Consider the following 27265-nt stretch of genomic DNA (forward strand, 5'->3'; position numbering starts at 1 on the left):
ATTTGTTTTAAACCTGCTACCTGTTAATTTTATTTGGTGGCCCCTAGTTCTTATATTATGGGAACCAGTAAACAACTTTTCCTTATTCACTTTCTCCAACAGCAGCCAGCAGCAGGTCCCACTCCTAGGTGGGGGGGGAGGCGCATGAGGCTCCACGCACTGCCCCCGCCCCAAGCACTGACTCCATATTCCAACTGGCCACTTCCCATCCAATGGGCACTGGGGGGGGGAGGGGGAAGGGCAGTGCCTGCGGGTGAGAGCCATGTGGAGCTGCTTGCACGCCTCTGCCTAGGAGCCAGACCTGCTGCTGGCCACTTCTGGGGTGCAGCGTGGTCTGTGGTGCCAGGACACGCAGGAAGCCTGCCTCTGCACCCCTGCTGCGCCACTGACCCAGAGCCGCCTGAAGTAAGCCTGTGCCACAACCCCCTGCCTCAGCCCAGAGCCCCTTTCTGCACCCTGACCCCTAACCCCCTGCCCCAGCCCTGAGCCCCTCCCACACCCCAAACCCCTCATCCCCAGCTCTGTTGGGTCACAGGCATCAACAATTTTCTTCAGCTGGGTTACCAGAAAAAAAGTTTTAAATCCACTGCTTTAGAGCCTTCCAACACACTGCTTTTCCTTCCTCTGCAGCCTACCTCCCTGATATGCCCTAGGCACTCCTCCAAGCCTCCCCTCCTTGCACCTACGTTCATTCTTACGATTCTGGCATTGAGATTGTGACTGGCATTTGCTGGGGAAGCCCACATGGGGGACTGGAGTTGTGGGGGAATGAATATACACTAAAGAAGTTGCACTAAAGGTAGGTGCCTCACAAAAATAGGTGTGCACAGGAAGAGTAGAATAATCAGGAAGCAGGAGTGTCTTGGAGAAATGTGTTTCTACAGCAGCACCTCTGGAGAACTAGGTCACAACTAGCTTTCCCTCTTACTTCTCCATAAAGGCATGATGGAGCAGGCCAGCTCATGCATGTTTCATTTAGTAACTGATGGCAGAAGTTACAACTGTAGCAAACAACATGACTGGCCAAACCTCCATTCACTCATTATTTTCAGTGTCAATTTGCCCTTTCTTCTTGCTAGAACACTCTGCTCCATGGCCACTGACACCTTGATCTCTTCCCAGGATCTCTACCCCAACCAGCTGCCACAACTAATAAACTCTTCATGCCAGGTTGTGAACCAGACTCTCCACCTGCACAGTGAAAAATTTTAAGCGGAGACATCCAGCCTTGGCCCCTGAGCTGCTGGAATCTCTGCACCTGCTTCAGCTCCTTTATGGAGAAGTTGGGGAGATAATATTGCATGCATCTTATTCTAAAATCCTCAGAGGGCAATATAAAAGTGTTCACATTTTTAATCTTCTAGCAATGAGCTAGGTACTACTGTAAATACAGCTACTTCTAAAGAAACCAAGCACACTAATAAAGAGTGCAATAGCAGGCCAGCAATTTAAAGCATTAACAAGGAAGGCAAAATTGCAGCTTTATCTTGTGGTACACTTTTTTTTTTAAAGAGTAAGATATGAACATTTTTAAACTGTAAACAAGTAAACATGAATTAATGGCAAAACAGGCAGCTGTAAATTTACAAGCTTATGAATAGAGATTGGTGGTTACATCTTATTCAATCATGAGAGCAACACACCACTGGCTTTATGCTACTGGAAGAATTCAGAGACTTGCCGTGTCTTACATTTCTCAAAACCTCTGCAAGCTGCTACACGGTTATATCTGCTCAGGAGTAGCTCAGATAGGTGCCAAAGTGCTTTTGAAAATCCCAACAGGCACCTAAATAGCTTTTAAAAATCCACCACTGAACTTAATCTCCTGGGTCCAAGTCCTGCCTTAATATAAAGCCCGGTATCCAAAGTCAAGCACTGAGACACTCCAATAGTCTCAAATAAATTCTTAATAGAAATATTTGTTTTTCATGCTACAGGTGGTCATGGCACTTCAATTTATCTTAACATTCTTCCTGAATGCCTTCACCTGTTGGAAGAATTTAGTCCAAAGGGGAAAATGATTTGTGATAGACTGACACAGATTCACATGAACGTACCACATTACCTTGGTCTAAAAATTTTCTTCTTTTGGTCTGAATCTGGTCTAAAAGAAGTGAGAGTTGATCTGATTTAGAAAGAACCTGAATCAATTGAAGGCAGATCACTGTTTTTTCAAACTTTAGTCAACAGGGCTTTTGCAACACTCCTCACAGTACTAGCAGCTTTCCCTTTCCCCTTCCCTTTCTGGGGTGATATTTACATGGTATTGACTCACTCTGTTAAACAAAACAAGCTTGGTTGCATGGTCTGTTTTCAGTGCCCTCAAATTCACATATGGAGTGTTAATCCCTGTTGGCAGTCGTTTCACTCACAAAATCAGCAACAGAGAGAACTCACTTGTACAAAGAAATTCTTTCTGAAAGCAAGGTAAGTTGTACCTGCTAGTATTTCTCAGATCCGCATGTCTACGACAGCCACTCTGTCCTTTGACTACATCATACCACCATTGGTCTGATACATGTACAAGTAGACATGTTTGGATTTATTACTTTTTCAAAGAAAGCTAACACAAAAGCACCTCTTAAAACGTACTTTTAATATGTGGCATTCTGTCAATGTCAGTCTGAATAGTAGTTTATGAAGCCTTATGTATTAATGTGTTATGTAATAAACTCTTTGGTATTCTTCTTCCACAGGTAGAGAAACAGCAGTATGATTGTTTACTTTAAACTGCTTTATTTCCAAGCTTTTCAGCATTTGAGGAAGATGTTAGAGTCGGACAGAGCAATCCTAATGAACAATAAAGTTTTTTCTGTGTGACTATTATACTGGGAGAGGTTGTGCCATGGTACATTTGAATGTCCCTAAAATCAGTTTCCAATATACAGTAGACTCCCTGCTTGATTTTTCTGACTGTCAGATGTATTATTTGAAAAGCTCAAAACCAGTTTGACAGAACTTGCGTATCCTCCTAATTTCTGAACAAAGAAAGGCACAAGATTTCAATTTTACTTTTTGGTTCCATACTTTGATTAGTTTTTGCTGATAAGGCAAAAGCTGATCAATCCAGGGAGGCTGGTTACTCTCAACAATACTAAGATGAAACCTTGTACAGTAACTGATAAAGCACACTTTAAAAGTTTTTGCACTCCTAGTGGACGCATAGCTAACCCTTAAAAATAATAAAGCACAAATGTACCACTTGAACACATTCTATGTAACAGTGTGACTGACACTAGGAACGTACTATCCAAATGAGTAAATATTCTGACTGTTTTGGATCTGCTGGCAACTTCTTTCAACCAGTACCAGCTCCCTGGAGAGACTGCAATATTGCTTTCTTTTAATGTGAATTTAGATCACAGTGGTTGTCATTTTTACATTTATCTTTGATGCATATTGCCTTAAGTTGTGGTTTCCCCATATGACATTGAGAAGTACCCAGCACCATGTACTATGTACAAGAGTGGGTTTCTGAGAAACACTTAAGGGATGATAGTGACAAACTGTGTGGAAGATTAATCTTTTTTGGTCAGTATCGCAGAAAAAAAAAAATGAATGAAACTGGAAGACTGGTCAAGGGTAACTGTTTAGAAACAAGTTTGCATTACAGGGTTTGGGCTGTCAAAATCCATAACTAATACACTTAGAAACTGTGAGTAAGATTCACAAAGTTACTCTTCCATTATTTATTTTTGCAGAGTCCAAAAGAAATAATGAGATTTCATTCATTGTATAAGGTTCCTGCCTGAAGCAGTTTCAGTACAGATCGTAAGCCTACCCAAAAGAATTATAAACAAAGCAGAAGTTTCCAGCGTTCTATTTACTGGTATGTGATGTGATCCATGGGGGTATGTCTACACTGCAATAAAAAACCCACAGCACCAAGTCTCAGAGCCCAAGACAGCTGACTCAGGCTCACAGGGCTAAAAACTGCAGTCTAGATGTTTGGGCTCAGGCTGGAGCCCAGAGTCTGAGACCCCAAGCCTGAGACAGATGACCCAGACAGCCGCAGCTGTGCATCTCTGATTGCAGTGTAGATGTACCCATTATAGTCAGAGAAAGAGCTCAGCATTATTTCAATACCCAAATCGGGAGAACTCCAAAACAGTCTGAGCTGGCTAAACCACGGAGAAAGCTTAAGGCACATAAGCTACTGCTAAGGGTTTGAGTACCCAAATTATCCCCACTGCTGATATTACAGCCATCTCTTTTTTTCCCACAGCACACTTATCTTTATTCAATTTCTTTTCCTTTGTCCCTGATGATAATCATGCAAATCAAGTTTAAAAACAAAAAACTTAAATCCAGCCTCCACTTAAAAATATAAAATGCTATAATTTAAAAAAAAAAATGCTTTAAACTACTGCCCTCTGGACTAAAAAACTGACTGAAGTGGCTTAGCTCTGGAATACATTTTTCCAGTGAGAGACACATAAGAATGGCCATACTGGGTCAGACCAAAGGTTCATCTAGCCCAGTATCCTGTCTTCCAACAGTGGTCAGTGCCAGGTACTTCCAAGGAAATGAACAGAACAGGGTAATTAAGTGATTCATCCCCTGTCATCCATTCCCAGCTTCTGACAGAGGCTAGGGACACCATCCTGGCTAATAGCCATTGAGGGACCTATCCTCCATGAATTTATCTAGTTTTTTTTTTTTTTTGGAACCCTGTTCTAGTCTTGGCCTTCACAACATCCTCTGGCAAAGAGTTCCACAGGTTGACTGTGCAGTGTGTGAAGATGAACTTCCTTTTGTTTGTTTTATATGACCAATCAGGATCTATTTCCGACTCCCTAAGTACTATTTTAAATTAACAAGGAACAGTTTCACACTGCAGATATAATGAAATAACATTCAGAGCTCTCCCTTTCACCTCAAACATATCAGTATCCATCAAAATACAGAACCAAAACTGCATAAAGTCAACAAGAGGGGAAGTAGGAATATCATTTATATATTCTCAGATATTGCCACCCCAGATTTTAGCAAATAATATTAGAATGGCAGCTTTCAGAGTAACATTTCCATAGATTGATGATGATGGATGGATAGATTAAAGACTAAGTTATACAAGAAGAAAGTACGAATACAAAAGTTGCATTGAATAATCCTGAACAAGTACACATCTGCCAGTTTAATGTAGAAGGAACTGCGTCAACAGCATAATCAATCAGATAATGAACACTTATATTAAGTACTGGGTAGTTTATAGGGAACAAGCTAAGTTGGCAAAGTGATCTTGTTTAGGTCAACTGACTTACAAGTTGCAGTCCAAGATTTTAATAAATATTTGTACATGTATATTTCACACAAACATAAAGCTGAATATATTTTTCTGCTAGGACTTCCAAGTGCAAATATGTATAATCCCCCTAGGTTCTGATTTCTATACTATATATTATAAAAGAATTATACTCTGTTGCTTCCCCCCCACAGCAGCCTGCAAAAATTCTCTTACAAAAAAAACAAAACAGACTGATGTTAATATGAAGGTTCACAAGAAATGAACTACTCAGTTAAAGGAATCATAGCTTCAGAGAAGCAATGATAAGCCTATTCCTCCATTAAAGAGGATCAAACATCCCTGAAGAGTAAAAGCATTAACCACATTTTGGGATTAAGTACTATTAATTCATCATCAGTCAAAAATAGATCAGATTTCCGATTTGTTATTTTTGACTTCACACAAATAGTTACATTTGGATGTTCAAAGATCACTGTATGCCACACCTAAGACATCACTAATTACAATGTGGTGAGGAGGAAAGAAAGTTGTTCAGCTCCCCAAACATTAATCTAACAACGTACATGGACTGTTTGTTGTTGGTCCATTAAACCTATGAACAATTCTTATTTTGATTCAATCATGGATGCTGAAGTGTGGTTGCAGATACATCCAAATGAACTGTTTCAGTGACTTAACAGCACTTTGATTTTGCCTTGTTTGATTCTCCACTACTGAAGAAGCATCTCCAGTTTACAGTGAAAAATAAAACAAAGCGGTTATGAAGATCACGTAACACAGAGTTCTGAAGCCCAGAGTGGAGGTTTACTGCTATATGGAAGTCTGCTGCTGGCCACTGGAGCACAAGTAGCAGCTGCTGCTGCAACTGTTTCCTCCTCTTCTTGATCTTCCTGCACTTCAGCGAGACCTTCTGTCTCTTCAAATGGATTTTCCAAGCATTTCAAAACCTCTCTTACCTAGGGGGAAAGCCGCAACGAGTTGCAGTGAGAAATTAAAAAGTAAAAACTGAACCTTTGATGGGTTCAAAGCAATCTGAAAAACTGTATTTAATAGATAAGCAGACTATGAAGAGCCACAAATGAAAAGATGAAAAAAGTGTGATACGCTGATATAATCTAAACTGAAAATAGAGATCTGCAATTATTTTATTGTCTATTGTAGCCTGCATGGAACACGGTCTGAGTAACAGCAATTAGGAGGCTTATAGTATTCAAAGTAAAGAACCTGAACACCTTTACATTAGCATCAATACTATACATATGTTAATTGTATCTGCACACGGTAGTATTTAAACATAACGTTGAGCTAAATATGATCAAATGTTGTATTTTAAAACACCATTTGGCAAATAGGGTTTTAAGTACAAACTAATCCTCAGCACTCCTGTGAGTTAAGTATCATTTTATAGATGCAAAAAAAAAAAAAAGGCTTGCCCAGTTGTGCAGCCAATCAGTGCAGAGCAGGGGCTGAAAAAGTCAGGAGTTCCTAGCTCCCTGCCTCATGCTGTATTCACCAGACAACCTGTAGCTCAAAAAAAAAAAAAAAGGGCCCATCATATTCTATTTTTGTCTTTTAATCTTGTTGCACATTATGCAACATGTAATCTGGACTGTAAAATTCCTTGGAGGATTTTCTGAAGTATCCTGCATACACAGCCATGTTGAATAGTAATACTGTACCTCTGTGAAGTCTCCATTCTCAGCTGCTTCAATGGCATTCTGAGCAATGTAATTTCTCAAGATATATTTTGGATTGTTTGAATTCATAATCTTCACACGTTCAGCATTCCAGACATCAGCATTACTAATACTTTCTATCTCTTTTTCTAATCGGACTCTGAAAATAAGCAAGAAGGAACAAATTAAGAATTTTGTTTGGTTCAAGATTGTTTTTAAAATTTGGACCCATTTTCTTGAATTTGCAAGTGTAAATGGGAATTTCAAGATGAGAACATGGCCTATGATCCTCCTTGTTGGTCTGGAAAGCTCAGCCATTTTTAAATTTCAGCTACAAAAACTACCTCCCACTTCAGTTAAGAACCAGTTTCACAGTCCATTAGAGGCAGCAAACTGAAGTACAGCATGCACTAAGTGGCAAGCATACACATTTCCCTTGAAGACTTCACATTTTTGAAAATATCGTTACTTATTTGAACAGGTAAAACATGCTGCATAAGTCATCATATGAATGTTCCTGCACTTTCAGGAATCAACTCTGAAGCTTTTTATGCACTTTATTGTATATTTAAGTTTCTTGCATGCTTACACTGGCAGAGAGATGGGATACAGTCAAGAATCCGATCTGAGAATTCTAGCAGGAATAAGTACCAGTCATAGATGTAGTGAAGAGGGTCAGTCACAGGAAGCCAGCTGTGCCTGCCATCACAAGTTAAAGCAGGACTTCGCCTGCCCTAACTTACACTGCTGGTGTAATAGGCTGCTACACTATACCAACCCCACCAGCTCTGGCCCAGCAGAGATTATTCCTACCTACACAGAAGGATTTCTCTGTCGGGAATCTTGAGCTACCTTAAAGCCTTGTGGCACTTCTATGAAGCACCAAGTGACCTTAGTGGTAAAGAGAACGTGGGCCCCATTGTTTTGCTTTACCTTATGCTCCCCACCTGCTCTTCTAAATTCAAATTCAAATACAATACTCAATGCTCTTGGCAGTAAGAGCATTATTTTCAGTTGCTTTATCTATTATTGTGTGGATTCTTCCCTCACGCCAAGAACTATTAGCTGGGTGAACTACCCTAAAGGTTGGACAGCTCTGGTGTAAGTCATGTTTTGGTAATATATTTACTAACGACCCAAACTAATACAATCAAGTTTAGGTATATGTGTTAGAATTAAAGTCAAAATACCCTGTTTGCATCCAAATGTCTTATTGTATGTGCACCAATGCACCAAACTGGATTTAATACTAATTAATGAAATTTCCATGGAAAAATATTGAGCATGTGGGGGTTTTATTCTAACTTTTGTAGCTTATTTACATTCTATTTTTTTTTGGCATCACCGACATCTGTTCTATGTTGTACAGCTTTGGAGGCTGGGGCCATGCGGTCTTCTATTTGTAGAGGACTATGTACTGCTCAGTATAGCAGAACCTCAAAGTTATGAACACAAGAGTTACGGACTGACTGGTCAACCGGACACCATGTGGAACTGGAATTAAGCAATCAGGCAGCAGCGGAGACAAAAAACCCCAAACCAACCAACCAAAAAACCCCAGCCAATACTGTACTGTGCCTACATTGCATCTTAAAGGTAGGCACATCTGGGCTACCTGTCCCCACCTCCACTCCCTACTCGCCACACAGGGGGCAGCCACTTACAGACAGGAGGTGAAGATGCTGAAGTTTACAGACACAGCTGTTAAGTCCCTGAGCAGGAGCAGCACAGGGGTCTGCACTGCTTTCCTGTAAACCACGGGTACAGGTTCCCCCTCTACCCCTGTAGTCAGGAGGGGGACAAGCTTACAAGCTCAGTCCCAGCCCGGGAAAGAAGTTTCCCGAGCTCCTGATAGAACCCTACCTGGAGAGCGAGCTGCTGAAACTGGAGCCCAATCTCCTCCTTGCATGCTGCGCTCTGGAGAAGCGGCTCAGTTTTAAAGGGCCACAGCCTCCACTAGGGGCAGCTGGACCTGGCAGAGCCCAGCTTACAAATAAAAGATACTGCGGGGGGCGAAAGGGGAGGGGGGGAAGAGGAAGGAGCTGGAGGGTTCAGAGCAGCTGCAGTTCTTCACATGCCCTGAAGGAAGGCGGCAGTGTGCAGGAAACTCCACACAAGCCTGGGACCCAGCATCGGGCTGTTTTCCCCTTTGGAGCCCTGAGCTCTCAGGGTTAGGAGGTGTGGGTGTCTGGGCTGGGGGGAGGGTGTCTGGGCTGAGGGGACCGCACAGCTGGGCTCTAGCAGACAGCGGGTGCAAGTGTCTGGGCTGAGGGGGCCGCAAAGCTGGGCTCTGGCAGACAGCGGGTGCATGTGAGTGTCTTGGCAGGGGGCTCTGTAGCTGGGCTTTGGGAGATAGGGGGTGCAGATGTCTAGCTGGGGGCACCCCACGACTGGGCTCTGGGGGGTAAGGGAGCAGGTGTCTGACCCCCTGCTGGACTCAGAGGGGGAAGGCAGAAAAACAGGGATTTACTTAACTCCCTACTCCTGGGGGAATTGTGTGTGTGTCTCTGTATTGTTACAGTCAGTCACTGACAAGTATTTTGAAATAAATTACCAAAATAATGAAACTGGCCTGATTATATCATGTTATATTGACAAAATATGCAGAATTTTAAAATATTGTGTGCAGAATTTTTAATTTTTGATGCAGAATTTCCCCAGGAATAGGAGGTGAAGACGCTGAAGTTTTCAGGAAAAGCTATGAGTCCCCGCTCTGAGCAGTCCGCCCTGAGGAGCATCCCAGAACCTCTTGTGCAGAGTTATGAAAAACCTCCATTCCCAAAGTGTCCATAACTGAGGTTCTAACGTAGATATGACACAGCACAAATGTATTGCAGGCAATATTTAATAATCTCACCTGTACTTCTGCAGCCATTCTTTCCAGTGTCTTTTATTTCTACTCAATAAGTCAGCTGCTGTTAATTGCTGCAGTTTAGAAAACTGTTCTATGCGTTCTAATTCTTTAGTTATATTAGCTTTTGTTCCAATTAATGCAAACAGTTGAGGATTAGACTGAGCCAACATTAGCATCATGGAAAGTTGTCTGCAGGGAAGAGGAAAGTTGTATCAGACTTTAAACTCACAGTAACAGGTAAGAACTGACTTTTTGTATCCAGACTAGTTTAGCAAGCAAGTAAAGTAACCTTGTTTTTTGTCAGCAAAGCTAAATACCCTGTATCCCATGATAAAAAGACTAATTTATTATGCAAGAGAACATTAATTTTACTGTTATTTCCCTCCTCCCATTTGTTTAATCCACTTCTCTTGTTGTGTCAAACCTAGATTGTAAGGCTGAGAATTCACAGCCACCTAGGGGATTTAGATGCACAACTGCCCCCTGAAATTAATGAGCTGTGTGCCTAAATGCCCTAGAAAGCTTTGAAAATTGCAGCCTCGTGTTTGTAAAGTGCCAAGCATAATGGGATTTCACTTTTACTTGGGGGCCCTAGGAACTACTGTAATACAAACACCATAGTATCATAGAAAAGGAAGCAAAAACACTTTAGAAGAGTGGGTAATGAACGCAATGGTACCGCTTTATAATCAAGCAGTACAAAGTAATATAACCTTAGACTTGTTATATTTTATCCTATTTTGCCAGAAAGGATTGTGGACAAAAAAAACATACCTAATTTATGTAATTCAAACTAATTTATTGGATAATCACAGTTAACTCACACAATTAACTCAAAAAAATTAATGGTGATTAATCGCACTGAATACCAATTGAATATCAACAGAACACCAATTGAAATTTATTAAATATTTGTGGATGTTTTTCTACATTTTCAAATATATTGATTTCTATTACAATACAGAATACAAAGTGTATACAGCTTACTTTATATTTTTATTACAAATATTTGCACTGTAAAAATAAATAGTATTTTTCAATTCACCTCCATACATGCACCGTAGTGCAATCTCTATCGTGAAAGCACAATTTATAAATGTAGATGGTTTGTTACATAACTGCACTCAAACAAAACAATGTAAAACTTTAGAGCCTACAAGTCCACTCAGGCCTACTTTTTGTTCAGCCAATCGCTAAGAGAAACAAGTTTGTTTACATTTTACAGGGAATACTGCTGCCTGCTTCTTATTTACAATGTCACCTCAAAGTGAGAACAGGCGTTCGCATGGAACTTTTGTAGCAGCGTTGCAAGGTATTTGTGCCAGATACACTAAACATTCGTATGCCCCTTCATACTTCAGCCAACATTCCTGAGGACATGCTTCCATGCTGTTGATGCTCGTTAAAAAGAAATGCGTTAGTTAAATTTGTGACTGAACTCCTTGGAGGAGAACTGTATGTCCCCTGCTGTTTTACCCAGGCTCTGACATATATTTCGTGTTATAGCAGTCTTGGGAGGATGACCCAGCACATATTGTTCATTTTAAGAACACTTTCACTGCAGATTTGACAAAATGCAAAGAAGGTACCAATGTGAGATTTCTGAAGATACCCACAGTCCTCGACCCAAGGTTTAAGAATCTGAAGTGCTTTCTGAAATCTGAGGACGACGAGGTGTGGAACATGCTTTCAGATGTCTTAAAAGAGCAACACTCAGGGCAGGTCTACACTACAGCTGGAATCGATGCTCTGAGATCGAGCCACTGGCAGTCGATTTAGCAGGTACAGTGAAGACCTGCCAAATCGACAGATCGCTCTCCAGTTGACCCCTGTACTCTACCCCTGACGATAAGTGTAGACCCACAGTGTCTCAACCTAAGGTACTTCAACTCCAGCTACGTTATTCACATAGATGGAGTTGCGTAGCGTAGGTCGACTTACCGTGGTAGTGTAGACATAACCTGAGATGCAGAAACTATAGAACTCGAACCACTAAAAAAGAAAATCAACCTTCTGCTAGTGGCATCTAACTCAGATGACGAAAATTAACATGCGGCAGTTTGCTCTCGTTATCGAGCAGAACCCATCAGCATGGACACATGTCTTCTGGAATGGTGGAAGCATGAAGGGACATACGAATCTTTAGCGCATCTGGCACAAATATCTTGAGATGCTGGCTACAACAGTGCCACGCAAACACCTGTTCTCACTTTCAGGGGGACACTGTATAAACAAGAAGCAGGCAGCATTATCTCTCCTGCAAATTGTAATCAAACGCCTTTGTCTCAGCGATTGGCTGAGTAGACTTGTGGGCGCTAAAGTCTTACTTTTTTGTATTTTTGAATGTAGTTATTTTTTGTACATAATTTTATACTTGTAAGTTCAACTTTCAAGGTGAAGAGATTGCACTGCAGTACTGTATTAGTATTTTTCAATTCACCTCTTATTTTTATAGTGCAAATAAAAGAATAAATATAGACTGAACACTGTACACTTTGTATTCTGCATTGCAACTGAAATCAATATATTTAAAAATGTAGAAAACATCAAAAAATATTTAAATAAATTGTATTATTTAATCGCGATTAATTATTTTTATCACTTGACGGCGCTAAAATGACTAATACTCTGCTAAAAAGATATGTTAATGGTTTTAACAGGACTAATTTATTAAAGGACAGGAGTTACTATGGTTAATAGAGCCAAGTTATTTTGGTGTGGTTTTTATTAGGTTTCTAAAAGCTGTATACCATTGGATTGTGTTAGTGGGAGCTGTCCAACAGTTTTATCACTTATTCAGCTGTCTTCTCCTCCTTCTCCCAGTTTAAGTAAACATTTGTTTTTGTAATACTGTATTTTTGTCATGCCACATCAATGTAAGTGGAAATCTCAAAATAATTTTCTAAACTTCTTTCATTAATGCATACATAGAAAGTAATTAAAGGACAGAAAAGAAAAAAAAACTATCAGCACCTACTAGCTGAAGGACAACTCATCACTTAAGATAATTAAATATAATATCTAGCAGTTTTGATTATTCAGTCTACATAAATTACCCTCCCATTTGATCTACATATGCCTAATGCAACTATCACTGGAGTGCTGTGGTATAACCGCTGTTGCACTTAGCGTAGTACAGTACTGCATTAAAAGCTTTGCTTTCATACTACTGTGATTTATTCATTACATCTCCTGCTCCTCTGTACAAAGTCTAACTATAGTAACCCAAAAGGACTGATTTGTGTATAATCAGATTTAATTCTTATTACAAGATTTATGTTTAGGCTCCAGATTCGGTTTACCTTGAAATCATAATCTAGTAATATCAACTGGCTTCTTAAGTATTAATTTCTTCCTTTTTCAATTTACCACATCATTGCTGGAATTCAACTGCCCATCTATTCAAAAGGTGATAAACAACCAACAGTATCTCAGCGTGACATCAGAAATCTGTGAACATTCCTACTGCTCAGAGTAGAAATTAGACACTTATTCACACTGACAATTCTGAGAAAAAGGTATATGTAATTATGTTGGCTTCTGCAACACTAGGCACACAAAATGTCTGCCAAACAACCAGAAACAATTAATAGATCCTAGAAAAATATATAAAATCTATTCATACTAGAACCAATGAAGAACACTAAGGGTCAGTTCCACTAGAATGCTCCGTCTAATTTCCACTGTTTCCAAGATGCAAAGCAGCTGTAATCCTGATGTAACTGGCCACACGAGTCAAGTTTACAGCTGCTCTGCATTGCTGAGTGGTGCAGAACAGCTAGAGTGTACCAGTAAATCTGGCCCCAAAGGTGGAAACTGGATGGTTCTGGGGATTTGTAACAGTATACAGAGCATCTAATATACATTTTAATTGTATTTAGCACAGTGATTGAAATATACTGCTACCACTCAGCTTGTTGGCAGTACATGTGAAATGGGTTTTGGTGATTAAAATCCAGTTTAGTGAAGTGTGTTCTTACCACAAAACTACCGAATTTGACACACACATTAGCTTATGCCGCAGAGAAGCCAAATATGGAGGGAAAAACAAAAAACAAAAAACCCCTCAAACAACTAGTCTGTCAGGCCATGGTTAAAATGTCCTGGCATGGCAACACAGGAAAACTTGCACTGCTGTTGATAGTCTGAGACTGTCACTCTGGCACCTTAAAGGTCACTAAACTCATTTAAACATTAAAAAGCATACAAAAAACAGCTATATATAGATAGTATGCCTGAAAACAGTTCAAAATTGTCCTTGTTTACTTCAGTTGTACCTTGGATCCATCTGAGGCCTGAAAGCAACTTTTAATTCTTCCATGGAAGCACACTGCATGGCAATCTTTTCAAGGAAATCTTCCAATTTTAGAGGATCCCAATCACTCGAGAAAGAGCTCAGCAAACGGAAAGTATTTGTAAAGTCTCCACCTGAACACAAAATTTTATTCTTCAGACATAAGACAGTCTAATTTAACTTCAACTTAAAGCTTATAGTCTAATTTGTTTCTACCAGATACATCCACATTTTTGAAATAAGGTTAATTTGTTGTCAGTGGAATATGATTCTCTGATTAGTTATTTTTATAACATGGTAAACAAGACAACCAAGTTATGTCCTGTTTTCATCACTAACCTGTGAGATGCATAGTTTCTAGAAGTTCAGACACCAATTTATCATCATCTTCTAATTCCAAATGAATGAGACCTAGCTTCTTCCTCATCTTCTGCAAATAATGCCTCTCAAATTCTGCATCATACTCCTCTTCAAGAATGAGTTCACTGATCTCCAAGGGCAGTTCTGGGACTAAAGCTTCAGCCAGCTTCCCTAGATTCCACTTGCAGATCTCTGGCTGTTTGTTATAAGCATAGCGACCTCCGTTATCTGAACCATTGCAAATGTGTTCTGGGTCATATCTACAGACAAAGAAGAAATGGTTAGCAGTCTTCTTCTAGTTAACAGAGTGACTACTGAGTTAGATCCTTTAGAAGACTAGAAAGTGCAAGAAGGAAGAGTGCTTTTAGTTCTGACATTCCTCCAAAACTATTAATCTAAGCATGTGCTTGTATTGCCCTTCCTTAGGATAAACCCAAGACCTTTCAAATACAGAAAAGAACCATGCTAGAAAATGAACAGGTTATACATATACAGTTGCGACAGCTACAGAAGGTTAGAAATGGTTATGTCAAGGAATACAAACAATTAGGGCTAACTTAACTGGACTCGCCACAAATAGGGCGTAATAAATCCACTTAGGAGGATGTTGAAAAGGAATGAAAGCAATCAGGAAAAGCATGAGGATTATTTTGCACAGTAAACACACAGTTGTACATTTCAGATAATTAAACTATACTGACCTGTCCATAAACCCAAAAGGGCCATAGTCAATTGTAAGTCCTACTATGCTCATATTATCTGTATTCAGCACACCATGGCAAAACCCAACACATTGCCATTCAGCAACCATCCTTGCTGTCCGCTTTGTTACCTAAGAAACAAACACTTCAACTTTGATTATGACTTAGACATGTCTATATATTTCAAGGGATCTATCATTTTAACCTAAACAGTGTTATTTTACAAGGTATGACTGCATTACACTGTAGGGCTTGAAATTCAGGGGGAAAAAAAACAAACGCTACTTTCACTGAAGTATGGCCTCCTGCTCCACTAACAGTTAATTCCCAAAAGCAAACAGCGATTTAGCTCAAGTCCCAGCAGTAGCAACATTTTAGCAGCATCTCCCCCAAACTAAAGGTCTGCTCCTACTGAAATAAAATTCATATGGACTTCAATGGGAGCAGGATCTGGCCCTCAGGATGTATATATAAAAAGTTTCGTTAGCCTAAATGCTGTGTGTCTGTTTCCTTTGTTCATTATGACCCTATTTTCCACTCCCACTTTTTTCCTCATGCCATTTTCTTTCCTACTACATCTATCTTAACTGACAAGCCAGCCCATACAACTTGGCCCTATGAGTCACAATGGCTCCCTTACCGTAGCCTGCCACTGAATTTGTTAATGGCGGGTTGGAAGAAGTGGTAACCAGAGAACGAAAAAAAAAGACAGATGCAAGAGGCTAGGAGCGAAAGAACAAAGGAAGTGACTATTAGCACACTATGAAACTAAGGGCACCTCTCCAAGAATAATAAAAAAGGCTTCTAACAGAAGGTCAGAACCACTAGACCAGTGGTGCTTAACCTGGGGTGCACGCACCCCCTTGGTGTGCAAGATGCCCTTTCTGTGGGTGCGAAGGTTTTTAGAAGGTTTTTTTTAAGAAGGTAAATCATTGAAAACACAAATTAAGCACAGGCATGTAAGTACAACTACTTTGTTTCATCAAACCTATGTGTTTATCATTATACATTTAACAATTACTGTAATATACAAATAAAAAATATATCTAAGTTTAAAGAACTGACCTACTTCAATGATTTTTGATATGGGGTGCAAGATCATATTTTGAGAACCAAAGGGGTGCAGGCTGCAGTAAAGGTTAAGAACCACTGCACTAGACTAAGGAAACCCCCTTTTTGGCTAAAAATGATCCAGATTGAACAAACCTTCATTATTCCAGTCTTTGCAACAAATATCTCCTGTTGCCCACTTCTAATTCCAGAACAAGAGCTGTAGGATTTCCCCATAAGAAGTGTAAGTTGGTGGGGCGGGGGGACGGGACTTACAAAGATTTAGAAAAATGAAGACGTTATACAAGGATCATCAGTGTTAGACTGTGTGGTAGGGGAATATCACATTCCTTAACTATGCTAAAGAAACAAAAGGTGTAAAGTTAAGTAAAAAAGAAGTCAGGAAATGCCAAAATTGAATTTTCATGTACAAGCTGAACTCTTCCTCATTGTATCCATGCATTACAACAGTTTTTAAGTTACTTTTCCATAGTATTGTTTCCGCAGTGAGCAGGTTAGATGAGGTATAGCACATAGAGAAAGGGCTGCAATATTTTTAAACAATTTATCAATTTCTTCATTTCAGTACTATCTGCCAACCAATATTAAGTCTGTTCTACGAAAACAGTTATTTTAACTTTTAAAATAAATCTAATTAGTAAATCTATTACTGAACTGCTACCATTACAAAAATCACTGACACGAACTATGATTTTCAAATCCTCAAAACCTGGTCAAATCAAAACCTATTTGCACCAGAACACTGACTTCTCCTCTGAAACAGCTATCAACTTGTCAAATTTCAAACTTCCAATCCTTCCTTCTAGAGCTGTTTACGGTAGAAAAAGTGTTTATATAAAAAAAAGAGGAAAAGCCAGCTTCACACAACCCTCATTCTCAAAAATGGCAGAACTGTCTTCGCTTAAACTTTCATCAAAATCAACCAACCGGGACAGGCTGGAAAATTTCAGCCCCAAGGAACAAAGTTCCAGAAAGTTAGAGAAACAGAAAGAAGGGTTTAGAACACCAACATTTTGGAAACTAACTTTATGCATTCCCCTCACCACCATTTTCCAGCTTCCACGCTGGCATGCATTATAGTGCTTTCAAGCACAACACTTCATATGGTTTCCACACTACTCAGAAGGGTGGTAAAAAGCCATAGGACACAAGTTACTCCAAGTAGCTACATGTGCACAGAACTGATTAGAAATACGCTATAAACAAGTGCAAGTGGCCACACTCTGCACTATGGCTCTATGCCAGAGAGATGAGATACCACCAGAGTAAATTAAGCATAAAGATGAGATCCAGGCTCTTGAAAACAAAAGCTCACATAACGATAAAGACATGTGAACTACACGGTGCCACTGCATAGAATGATTTGTTATTCTAGCAATTTTTTTTTTTAAACTGCCAATGAAAAGCCTGTAATGCAATTAAAACATGGATCATTCCCAAAGAAGTGTGTGCTGATTAGAATGAGGTTGTCTGTGTTCTAGCTTCACTTAACACTTCTCTCCATCACCAATTTCTACACTTACTGATTTTTACAAGCAAGTTTTACAAAAAGAAGAGCTTGGGAAATTATATGTTACCGAAGCCCACCACTTTAAAATGCCTGTTGTCATTTTTAACAAGGGTAAAATGTAATCTAAAACTACTGTAACAAAGATTCAAAAAAAAAGAAAAAAGAAAAATCTGTTCTCTTTACATAAAGTGATATCAAATGCACTCACTTTTGCTCTCTCTCGGGTTTAGTTTCCTTCACAGTGGAAAAGAGGCGACAAAAGCATTTTATATATGATAGGCAGGCCACAAAGTGCTGCCTATTAAGGTTGTCCAACACTTCCATTATAAGACCCTACTTTCAGTTGCTTATAACTGCCAAAACTTTAACTGTCTGGTCTGAAATTTTAAATGTCAGGTGCCTGCCTCAGGCTGAATTTTTGTGGAAACTATCAGTCATTTCCAAGGAGAAAAATATGTTGTTTTGCCCTTGTTAAAAAATACTGGGGACCTTTTCTCTGAAAAGTTCTTGCACCCCCGTGCTTTCGAGCAGAGACATGAAATTTGGAAGAGGGCGGCATATGTATTAGATGTGCCTTTTGCAATCCCCGTGAAAACATGCTCAAGTTTGGCCAAGTAATAAGCTTATGAAAAATGACAGCTGACACTTTGAACAGGTTACCAAGGGAGATTGTGGAATCCTCATCATTTGAGGTTTTTAAGAACAGATCAGACAAACTTCTATTAGGGAGGGCTTAGGTATACTTAATTCTGCCTCAGTGTTGGAGGATGGTCTGCTCACCTTTTGAGGTCCCTTCCAGCCCTATATTTCTATAATTCTGTACTCAGTAGCAATTTAGATTTTAGCAGCTGAAATCTCCAAAGACTGTCTAAACTGACCAAGCCCCAGCCTGAGGCTGGAGCAGGACTTTCCCTGCAATTGCAACTCTGGACTGTTGTGTGCCCTGCTGGGTCCTGCCACTTGAGCTGAAAGAGCAGGAAGGCTGTCTCTCCTGCACTCTCAATGACTCCACCGCTGGGCCCAGGCAGCGCAGAGGAGGAAGCCGACTGATTTGAATATGGAGGGTACAAGAGATGAACCTGGGGGAGAAGATGGAGTAGTTTGGAACAAGGAGGTTGGGGGGAGGGGGATGAAACTGTCAGGAAGATGGGGAGAGGGAAATAGGGACATAAGGTATATGTGAGGCAGGAGAATGGGTCTAGGAGCCAGGTGAGAAAGCATGTGTGGGAAACTAGGAGCCAGCAGGTGGGAGCGTGAAACAAACTGGATGAAGAGCAAGGTGATGGAAACAGGGACTGGCTAGGCAAGTTCACTGGCATGGGTGATGGGAGCCTGGAGGAGTGAGACTAGGATTTACTAAATTAGATGGGACAAGAAGCTTAAGAAGTGGAATTTGGGATGAGGAGTCTGGGATGGGAAATGGATAGGACTGGGACAGTGACAGGTTGGAGGGAATGGAATGGGCAGAGAGTCTGTGCTGACTTGAACACAATACCCAAGATTCCTAAGCCTCAGTGTCCCTAGGCTGTCACCACATATCTGTGAAACCCACTGGCAAAGTGCCCTCTCTACTGCTGGTCCACAGAAATGACGACAACCTATTACTATCATATACCCTATTAGCTCAAGCCACAGAGGTCTGTTGGGGATCAAGCAGTTGCAACCCTGCTGATGATATAGGTGTCTATGATGGAATTTGTTTTCACTTCGCTTTTTTAAAAACCCAGAAAACAAAATACAAAAAACAAAGTTAAAAGATTAAGATTGCAAAGTCACACACACGGAATTCAGGAAATGCTAGAATTAAAGTTGCCTATGTAATCCGAATTTGGCACCTTTGTGCAGATTCATTATAAATTCAGTCTTTAATTACACAATCCCATACTATTTCCCCCCCCCCCCCACAGGACCCCTGCCTCATTCAGGACACAGGATGGACCTACTCTAGGGATGAACCAGGATTGTGTAGCAAAGGAAACTCTTTTGCGGGAACCTTGCTTCATTTGTGCAGAAGTAGGAAGATGTGGTGAACGAGGAAGGGGACTGCAGGGAGAGAAAGGACAGTCATGGGCAAGGGCTGCCCTGGAAAACTGGATTTATAAGTGTCTATACCAGAGTCCCTGGAATCATATAGGAAAGTCACTTAAACAAAACTTTTCATAGGGGTCACTAACTGTGTTCCTCGGTGCTAAGCATTCACAACTGCAACTGAAGTCAGTGGGAGTTGTGCTATAGAATACTAAGTACTCTGAAAAATCAGCTCATAGGCATCTTAAACAGGGTACCCAAAAGGAGGGAACTTTTAACTTTAGTTCCTATGTCTCAGTCCCCCATCTGTAAATTGGGGATAATTATACTCCCCCACTTAATAGGTGTGTTGTGAATATAAATTAATGTTTGTGAAGCATTCAGATACAATGATTAATGCCATAGAAAAACCCATGAGGAAATTAATAATTCTGTCTTCAAAGCAAGGTTTGAATAGTGTGCAGCTAATAAGGCCTGGGGCCACACATTAATTGAAAAAAAAATGAGGAGAAAAAAATACTGAATAGCAGTCACCAAGAGAGAACCATCCATCCTGTGCACTGAATGAGACAGGGGTCCTTTGAGAAAAACAGTATGCAATCGCATAACTGAAGATTATCGTAATGCATGTGCACAAAGGGGCCGAATTAAGCTTGGAAAGGCAACCCAAATTCTGGCATTTCATAACTGGAGAACCTGACTTGCAACCTTAATGTTTTAATGGTTTTTGAGTGCAGTATTATATATAAAATGACAAAGACCATAATAATTGGCAGGTGGGCCAGAGGTAGATCTACTACCTCAAACTAGTTTTAAACTTTTTCCACTGACTAGATTTAAAGTAAAACTGTCTAAGGCTTGAGACAGGACAAGAATCAATGATTAATTCAGGAGGGGGAAAAAAAAAATCAATTTGAGGGATCTTGCCAGAACACAGTGCTGTTCGTAGAATTTACATAAATTATTCTAAAATAGCATTTTTATTGTTCATTTTAAGCTTCCTAAAGTAGCTGCTGGCTATTTCTGCTGACCTTGCCAGCTCGAACAAAGCCTTCTGAAGTACTGAAGCAGGTATCAAGTAGCTGAAATGGTTTGTTTTACTGTACTGGCAAATTCCTCCTCTTTCACATATACCTCCTTATGTTGCATCATGTGGCTGCGCTAAGAGACTTTTCATTCTTCCTTTAAGAAAAATCAGAAAAGCCCAGAAGGCAGGTCGTACGGCCGCTTTCCAGCTTCCCGATTTAGGTATTGTATTTAAATTGAGTGTACTGGACAGAGCCCCAGAAAGCACATAATATTTGAATATACAATTACTGAAATAGAAACAGAAGCATTTCATCTTCCCTAACCCCTTATTTTGCTCATTGAAAAAAGACACTTATTTCCACCACCTTACAAACAACTAAGGAAATTGTGTGAAAAGTGGTGTTAACATAATATCAATGTTTCGATGTATAAGTACACAACAGTCAGGAAATGTGAAGTTATAATTCCCACAACAACTTTAGCTCAGCAACATTACATATTTCTATTAAGGCATAAATTTAGCAGTATATACACACACACCAATGCTACATATCTGCCAACAGCTCAAGTAATGGTTATTGAGGAAACCATAATTGAATGTTCTGGCTTCTGAGCATTTAAATTGTGAACCTTTAATTTACATTCTTCTCAGTCAACATCCTTTCCCCCCCCCCCCCCATCTTTCATATTAGAAAATGAGAACAGACCCTTTCTACATTCTAAATCATTACCTCATCATCAGCCAATCAGGTTCCAGAACTCCCCAACATTCTGATGTACTCAATTTATTATGCATAGTCTTGTACAGCTCTTCAAAAGCCAGGGGAATCTTGACTTGCTGGTGAGGAGGTAACTAGTCTCTTAGGTACATTTCAATATACAGTTCTATCAGGAGTGTTTTTTCCAAAAGCAACAAAAAAAGTTAAGATAACCAAAAGAAAAAAAAAAAAACACCATAAAAAGTTAACTCACCCCATATTCCTCACACGATGAAGTTCTTGTACCTTACTTCTACATGTACTATGAAAGGAAAGAATTATCAGCCTCATACCTCTTTGAAGAAAGCAGCATTCCTCTGAACACTGTTGTCAGAGTAAGCCTGCTGGATTTCTGGATAGAAAGTGCTGATCACATAATTAAGCATCTGTATTCGAATATCATTTCGGTTAACACTGGGACCTTTGCGTCCTGTGTGTTCATCTGTAGGTTTAAAAATCTCAAAAGATCCAAACCTGTTTTAAGATAAGACACTTCTTATTCATTTATATTACAGCAATAAGAAATTACCACTTAGAAATATTACTGTAGTACCATCTCCTTAATTTAGGCCCCAGTCCTGCAAATGACAGAGATAATCAAAATAACAGAGCCCCACTGAAGCACCACACAGCAAAGGTGTGCATCCACGTGCTGCCAATTGAAGGATCAGGGGCCCTAGAGAGCATTAATGGCTAATTCTTAAGAGCTTCCTAAAAATATTCAATGGAAGACAATGATTATACGGTGAACCTATTTTAAAAAGTAACAGCAAACGAAAATAAAATACTGCCTATACAAATGAAAGACATCTTGCAAAAAACTGGAAAAAAGATTTTCCAAGCTTTATATATTTCCTATTCCTCAGCCTTTCATTCGGAATTTGTGACTTTGCAACGGACCAGAGATCTTCCATAGAGTCCTAATATGGTTTCAAGGAGGAACTACCTTCCATCTCTAATATGTAGTCTCACATTTATCACGATCTAGATTTTGACAATTTTATTCCTTATCCTAAAACCCTTCATTAAGTGGCTTTTAAAATAGTCCTCTCCCACATAATAGTCACCCACCAGCATCAGGAGTATCATAAAGGCGGCTTTTCTTTGCCAGGACTTGAAAATAATTTTTTTTTTAAATTTATGAAGCTTAAAAAAATTCCACTTTCCGTAACACCCCACCGTGCTTTTCTGTTTTACTCCCTACTAATTAATGTTTACCTGGCAGTGTGCAAAGATGCCAGTGCATCCCACCTACTGGATGGAAAACACAGACTTCCACCAGTCTAGCACTGAAGAGCTAAAACCCCAGAATGAGAATCATATATAGATGGTTTTGTTAGAGAAATAGTGTATTTCCAACACGATGCTGGTTTGGTTTTAACAAGAAAAAAATTGAAAACAGGCTTCTCTTTACCTTATAAAGGTGGAAGCTATTCTCAGGACAATTGTACATCTTTCATTTTTTGGATTTCCATCATAGAGTATGTCCCGAACAACTTTTGAATCGGATGTTACACATGTTCCAGCCCTTGTTGTAGGTATACCTAGATGAAACATGGCCTCACTACACAGGAATTCTCTTATACTCGACCGCAGGACCTTTCGACCATCAGCTTGTCTATAAACAAAAACAGTAATATGACTTAGCTCTTGTGTAACACTTCTCATTTCTACTTCTCAAAACACTTCACAAAAGCAGAGTATCATGACCCCCATTTTCTAGGTGGAGAATGAAGGCCTAAAAGTCAAGTGACTTGTCCAAAGTTGCCCACCATCTCCTCCTAGTTTCAATTTACAATGTGTAATGCTATCTCCTTATTGGAAACATTTATTTTTGGTATTAATACCAACATTCATAGTAGAACAGCAGAAATAAAGTTAACATATCCTCCTTTCCAATCACCTCTTTTGTTGTTTGTACAGGTTCTATACACTCCTTAAGCTTATCCCAGTATTTAATTCTGTAGAACACATTGTTAATGGAACACAAGGGCCAGCAGAAGTGTTCCCATCATTTTTTAAATTTTAATAAAGAGCTTTTCAAACAAGTAGAAATTCTTCTGCAACTTCTGGTCCGCAGACCAGACATTACAGAACTTCACCTAGTATTGTAACTGCCTATAAAAAAAAAAGTGAAACTGGCTTCATTATTTTTTATTATCCAAACTATAAAAAACCCACAAAATATAAACAAGTGAAATAAGTTGACTGAATTTTTAAAAGTCACTTAATCTAAGGTTTTATTAGTAATGTCTACTACCAAAGTTGACAGTGTCTCTTTAAAGAAATGATTACGACTTTGGAATTAGCTGCAAAAGTAACTTCTTTCCCCATTCCCCCTTTAAAAATGGACATTAAACATTCACAGGGTTTAGTTATCTCACACCACCGACAAACAATCTAGTTTGAATATTAGCTACCACTGAACATAAGTTACTGCAGTAGTTTTCAAACTGGCCTGTGGCCCAGATGTCTACAGCTTCTGAAGCTATTAAAAGAGCATATAAACTGATTCCTTCTGCTAGCTGTAGCCTACTCTGGGACTTCAATTTTCAGTTTGGTTTTTTTTGAACGAGCCGAACTTAAAAAAACCCCTTTATCCTTCATGACTGCTTCAGATCTTTCTTTGTCAGACATCTTTAACGCAGTGGTTCTCAACCCATAGTCCATGGGCCACTTGCGGCCAGATCAGCACACAGCTGCAGCCCATTGACATCCTCAGGGCCATACACATAGTATATACCATATATATTGTTTGGTCACAGCCCACATAACACAGAGAGCTACATATGTGGCCCACAACGGTAAATAGGTTGAGAACCACTGCTTTAATGTATACATTTAAATATAATCAATTTTTTTGACCATCACCAAAATTGAAAAAAGATAGGAAACAAACAGAAACAGGACCAAACTGCACAATAACCGGAAAGTATAGAATAATAGGAGTTAAAAATCAATTACTCAGTCTGTGCAGGTACTCCACTCTAGCACCTTTTGACTTGTTTACCTATTGTTTCCCCACTATTTCTAGGACTAAAGCTCCATAATAACGCAAACAATATGCTGGCAGCTACCAGTATTATCTACCAGGAGAAGATCCTGGCTGAGCTTAGTTAAACAATACAACAGAAAAAAAAAGGGTGGCTGCTACACACTAGCACTCCCACCACTATTATCAAATCTCTAGCAATAACAAAGGTGGAAAATTTGAGGGAAAATGTCTACTGGGGAAGGAAAGAAACAACAAATGCAAAGTGCAGGAAATATAATTAGTTTAATCCTTCATACTAAAATATCTTTATTTTTCATCTCACCTCCTTTGTACCACTCCTTAACATTATCTTTTTTAACCAAACATTATGATTGCTGTAGGGATGATGAAAAATCAGGGTTAAGAGTAGGGCCCTACCAAATTTATGGTCCATATTGGTCAATTTCAGAGCCACAGGATTCTAAAAATGATAAATTTCATTTAAATCTGAAATGTCATGGTGCTTAAGTGTAGAGGTCCGGAACCAAAAAGGAGTCGGGGGGGGGGGGGAGGGAGGGGCTCTGGTACTGCTACCCTTACTTCTGCGCTGCTGCCCGCAGAGCTGGGCCCTCTATCAGCAGCCACCACTCTCCGGCTGCCCAGCTCTGAATGCAGCAACGCAGAAGTAAGGGTGGCAATACCATTCCACCCTTACTTCTGCACTGCTGCCAGAGGGGTGCTACCTTCAGAGCTGGGTGCCTGGCCAAGAGCTGCTGCTGCTCTCCAACCACCTAGCTCTAAAGGCAGTGCAGAAGTAAGGGCAGCAATACCACAACCCCCCTGCAAATACTTTTGGGGTCAGGACCCCCAATTTGGGGAAGAGATGGGGCAGGGGCTGGAGCAGCACACAGCTGCGCAGGACACCAAGAAACGTGGTGCCCCAAATTTCCTGGTGCCCTACACAGCTGCGTACTTTGCGTATAGGTAGGGACGGCCCTGAACGTGAGTGCCCCATCTACACTAGTACACATCCCCAGCTGCCACCACACCTGTCCCAGGCATTGGCGAGGCATTTCCCGCCGTGGCAAGCCAAGGCTTCTGGGCTGGGGACACTGTTGCGTGGCAGGATGGGCTGCCAAAGGGTGAAGTGACTCAGGCTGGGAATGGCAAAGGCTTAAAGCTCCTACGCCGAGCTCCCCAGCCGCAGCAGCCCCTGGCACCATCTCACAGGCGGGACTGGGGTGCCCCAGGGCACCAAAGCAGTGGGCCAGGCGGGGAACCCACAAGCTCAAGGGACGCAACCTGCGGCTGACCCCGCAAAAGGGTGCGGCGCCCCCGCCAGCCCCTGCCCGGCAGAAGGGCAGGACTCATCCGCCCCCGGCGCCTCCCCGCGAATAGTTACCGGGAGAAGGGGGTGATCCCGGCCCCCTTGAGCTGGATCTCCCAGCGCTCGCCCCGCGGGCTCAGCACCTCGCCCAGGTACATGGCCGCGCCGTCGCCCAGCTGCCCGGCGAAGCTGCCGAACTGGTGCCCGCAGTAGCAGTGCGCGGCGGGCTCCGCGCCGGGTAGCAGCCGGTTCCCGCTGAAGTACAGCGCGGCCTCGGCCTCCAGCTCCCCCAGCGCCCCGGCCGCGGGGGGCTCCAGGCCCAGCAGCGCCAGGGCGGGCAGCGACATGGCCACCAGCCGCGGGCTCTGCACCGGGCTGGGCCGCACCCGCGAGAAGCAGGCGCCGGGCACCTGCCGCGGCACGTTCTCCTCGGACGGGTCCAGCGGCAACGAGCGCAGCGCCCGGTTATCGAAGCGCAGCGCCCCGAGGCAGCCCGCAGCCGCCGCCGTGGCTGCGCCGGGGCCCGGGCTCCCCGGCCGGGCAGCGAGGGGCGGGGGCTCCTGCATGGCGCCGCTGCAGCAGCCGGGAGGGCGCAGGCCGCGCGGGACCGGGCTGGGCAGCAAGAAGCAGCGGCCGCTCCGCAGCACCGCGGCCATCCGCCCACCAGGGCGAGGGGCGCAGCGACCCCGCCCCTACCGCGGGGGCGAGATTGTGATGTCACGCCCAGCGCCTTATCACAGGGCGCGCTTTCTCCGAGGCCCGCCCCGCCATCCTATCCCAGGGCGAACCGCCACGAAGGCCGCGGCCGCCGCCCCTCCGGCCGCTCCATGCCCGGGCGGTGCCTAGCCCCCCAGCCACAGGGCGAGGTCGTATCGAGGCCCCGCCCCGTCGCTGTCTCGTGGTCCAATGCGAGCCCTGGAGCCGCGCTGCTGTTATGGGGCAGGCCAGATAGATCCGTGCCTGCCCCCGCCCACGCCCCTGTCTCTGCCTGGCCGAGGCTACGCCGGAGGCCGCGCGCGAGAGAGCAGACCCAATCCGACACTCCAGCCCGAGGCAGACCGTCGGGCCTGGGAACGTATAACCCCCGCCGCCTGCGCGCCGGCAGCCAGCCCGGCGCTGCTTTACTGCAGGGTAGACTTGCCCGGTGGGAGCATGAGCCCGGGAACAATCCTGCACTGGCAGAGACGCGGACTGGGTGCTGGAGTCTTTTCCAGCTCTCGCCGTCCATATTTAAACAAGTGCACCGCTTGTCGGGTGGACTACACCGTACAGTGCCCTTCTAATCCAGCTGCAGTGAATTAAAACAAATGCATTAATTACAAAGTTATCTTCTCACAGACACAGCAGTGATTCACCTTTTGATTATATTCTGCAGAAGGCAAAACCCCAATTGTAAATAAAGTGTCAGTCTTTACCAAAGACTTCTAAGAATATG

The 27265-nt window shown here is 41.8% G+C and overlaps 1 protein-coding gene across 1 annotated transcript; it reads right to left on the reverse strand.

Annotated features, from left to right (window-relative positions):
• Positions 1-1494: 1494 nt before the first annotated feature.
• Positions 1495-26486, reverse strand: SELENOO (selenoprotein O). Its single transcript, XM_074942371.1, has 9 exons — positions 25906-26486; positions 22944-23147; positions 21823-22003; positions 15134-15264; positions 14412-14692; positions 14056-14206; positions 9782-9967; positions 6928-7084; positions 1495-6204 (listed from the first exon to the last, which is right to left on the reverse strand). The coding sequence occupies exons 1-9, from the start codon at positions 26484-26486 to the stop codon at positions 6007-6009; spliced, it is 2070 nt and encodes a 689-aa protein (XP_074798472.1). The 3' UTR covers positions 1495-6006.
• Between the last annotated feature and the right edge of the window lie 779 nt (positions 26487-27265).

The sequence above is a fragment of the Natator depressus genome, chromosome 1 (genome assembly GCF_965152275.1).
Source record: "Natator depressus isolate rNatDep1 chromosome 1, rNatDep2.hap1, whole genome shotgun sequence".
NCBI classification, from domain to species: Eukaryota; Metazoa; Chordata; order Testudines; family Cheloniidae; genus Natator; species Natator depressus.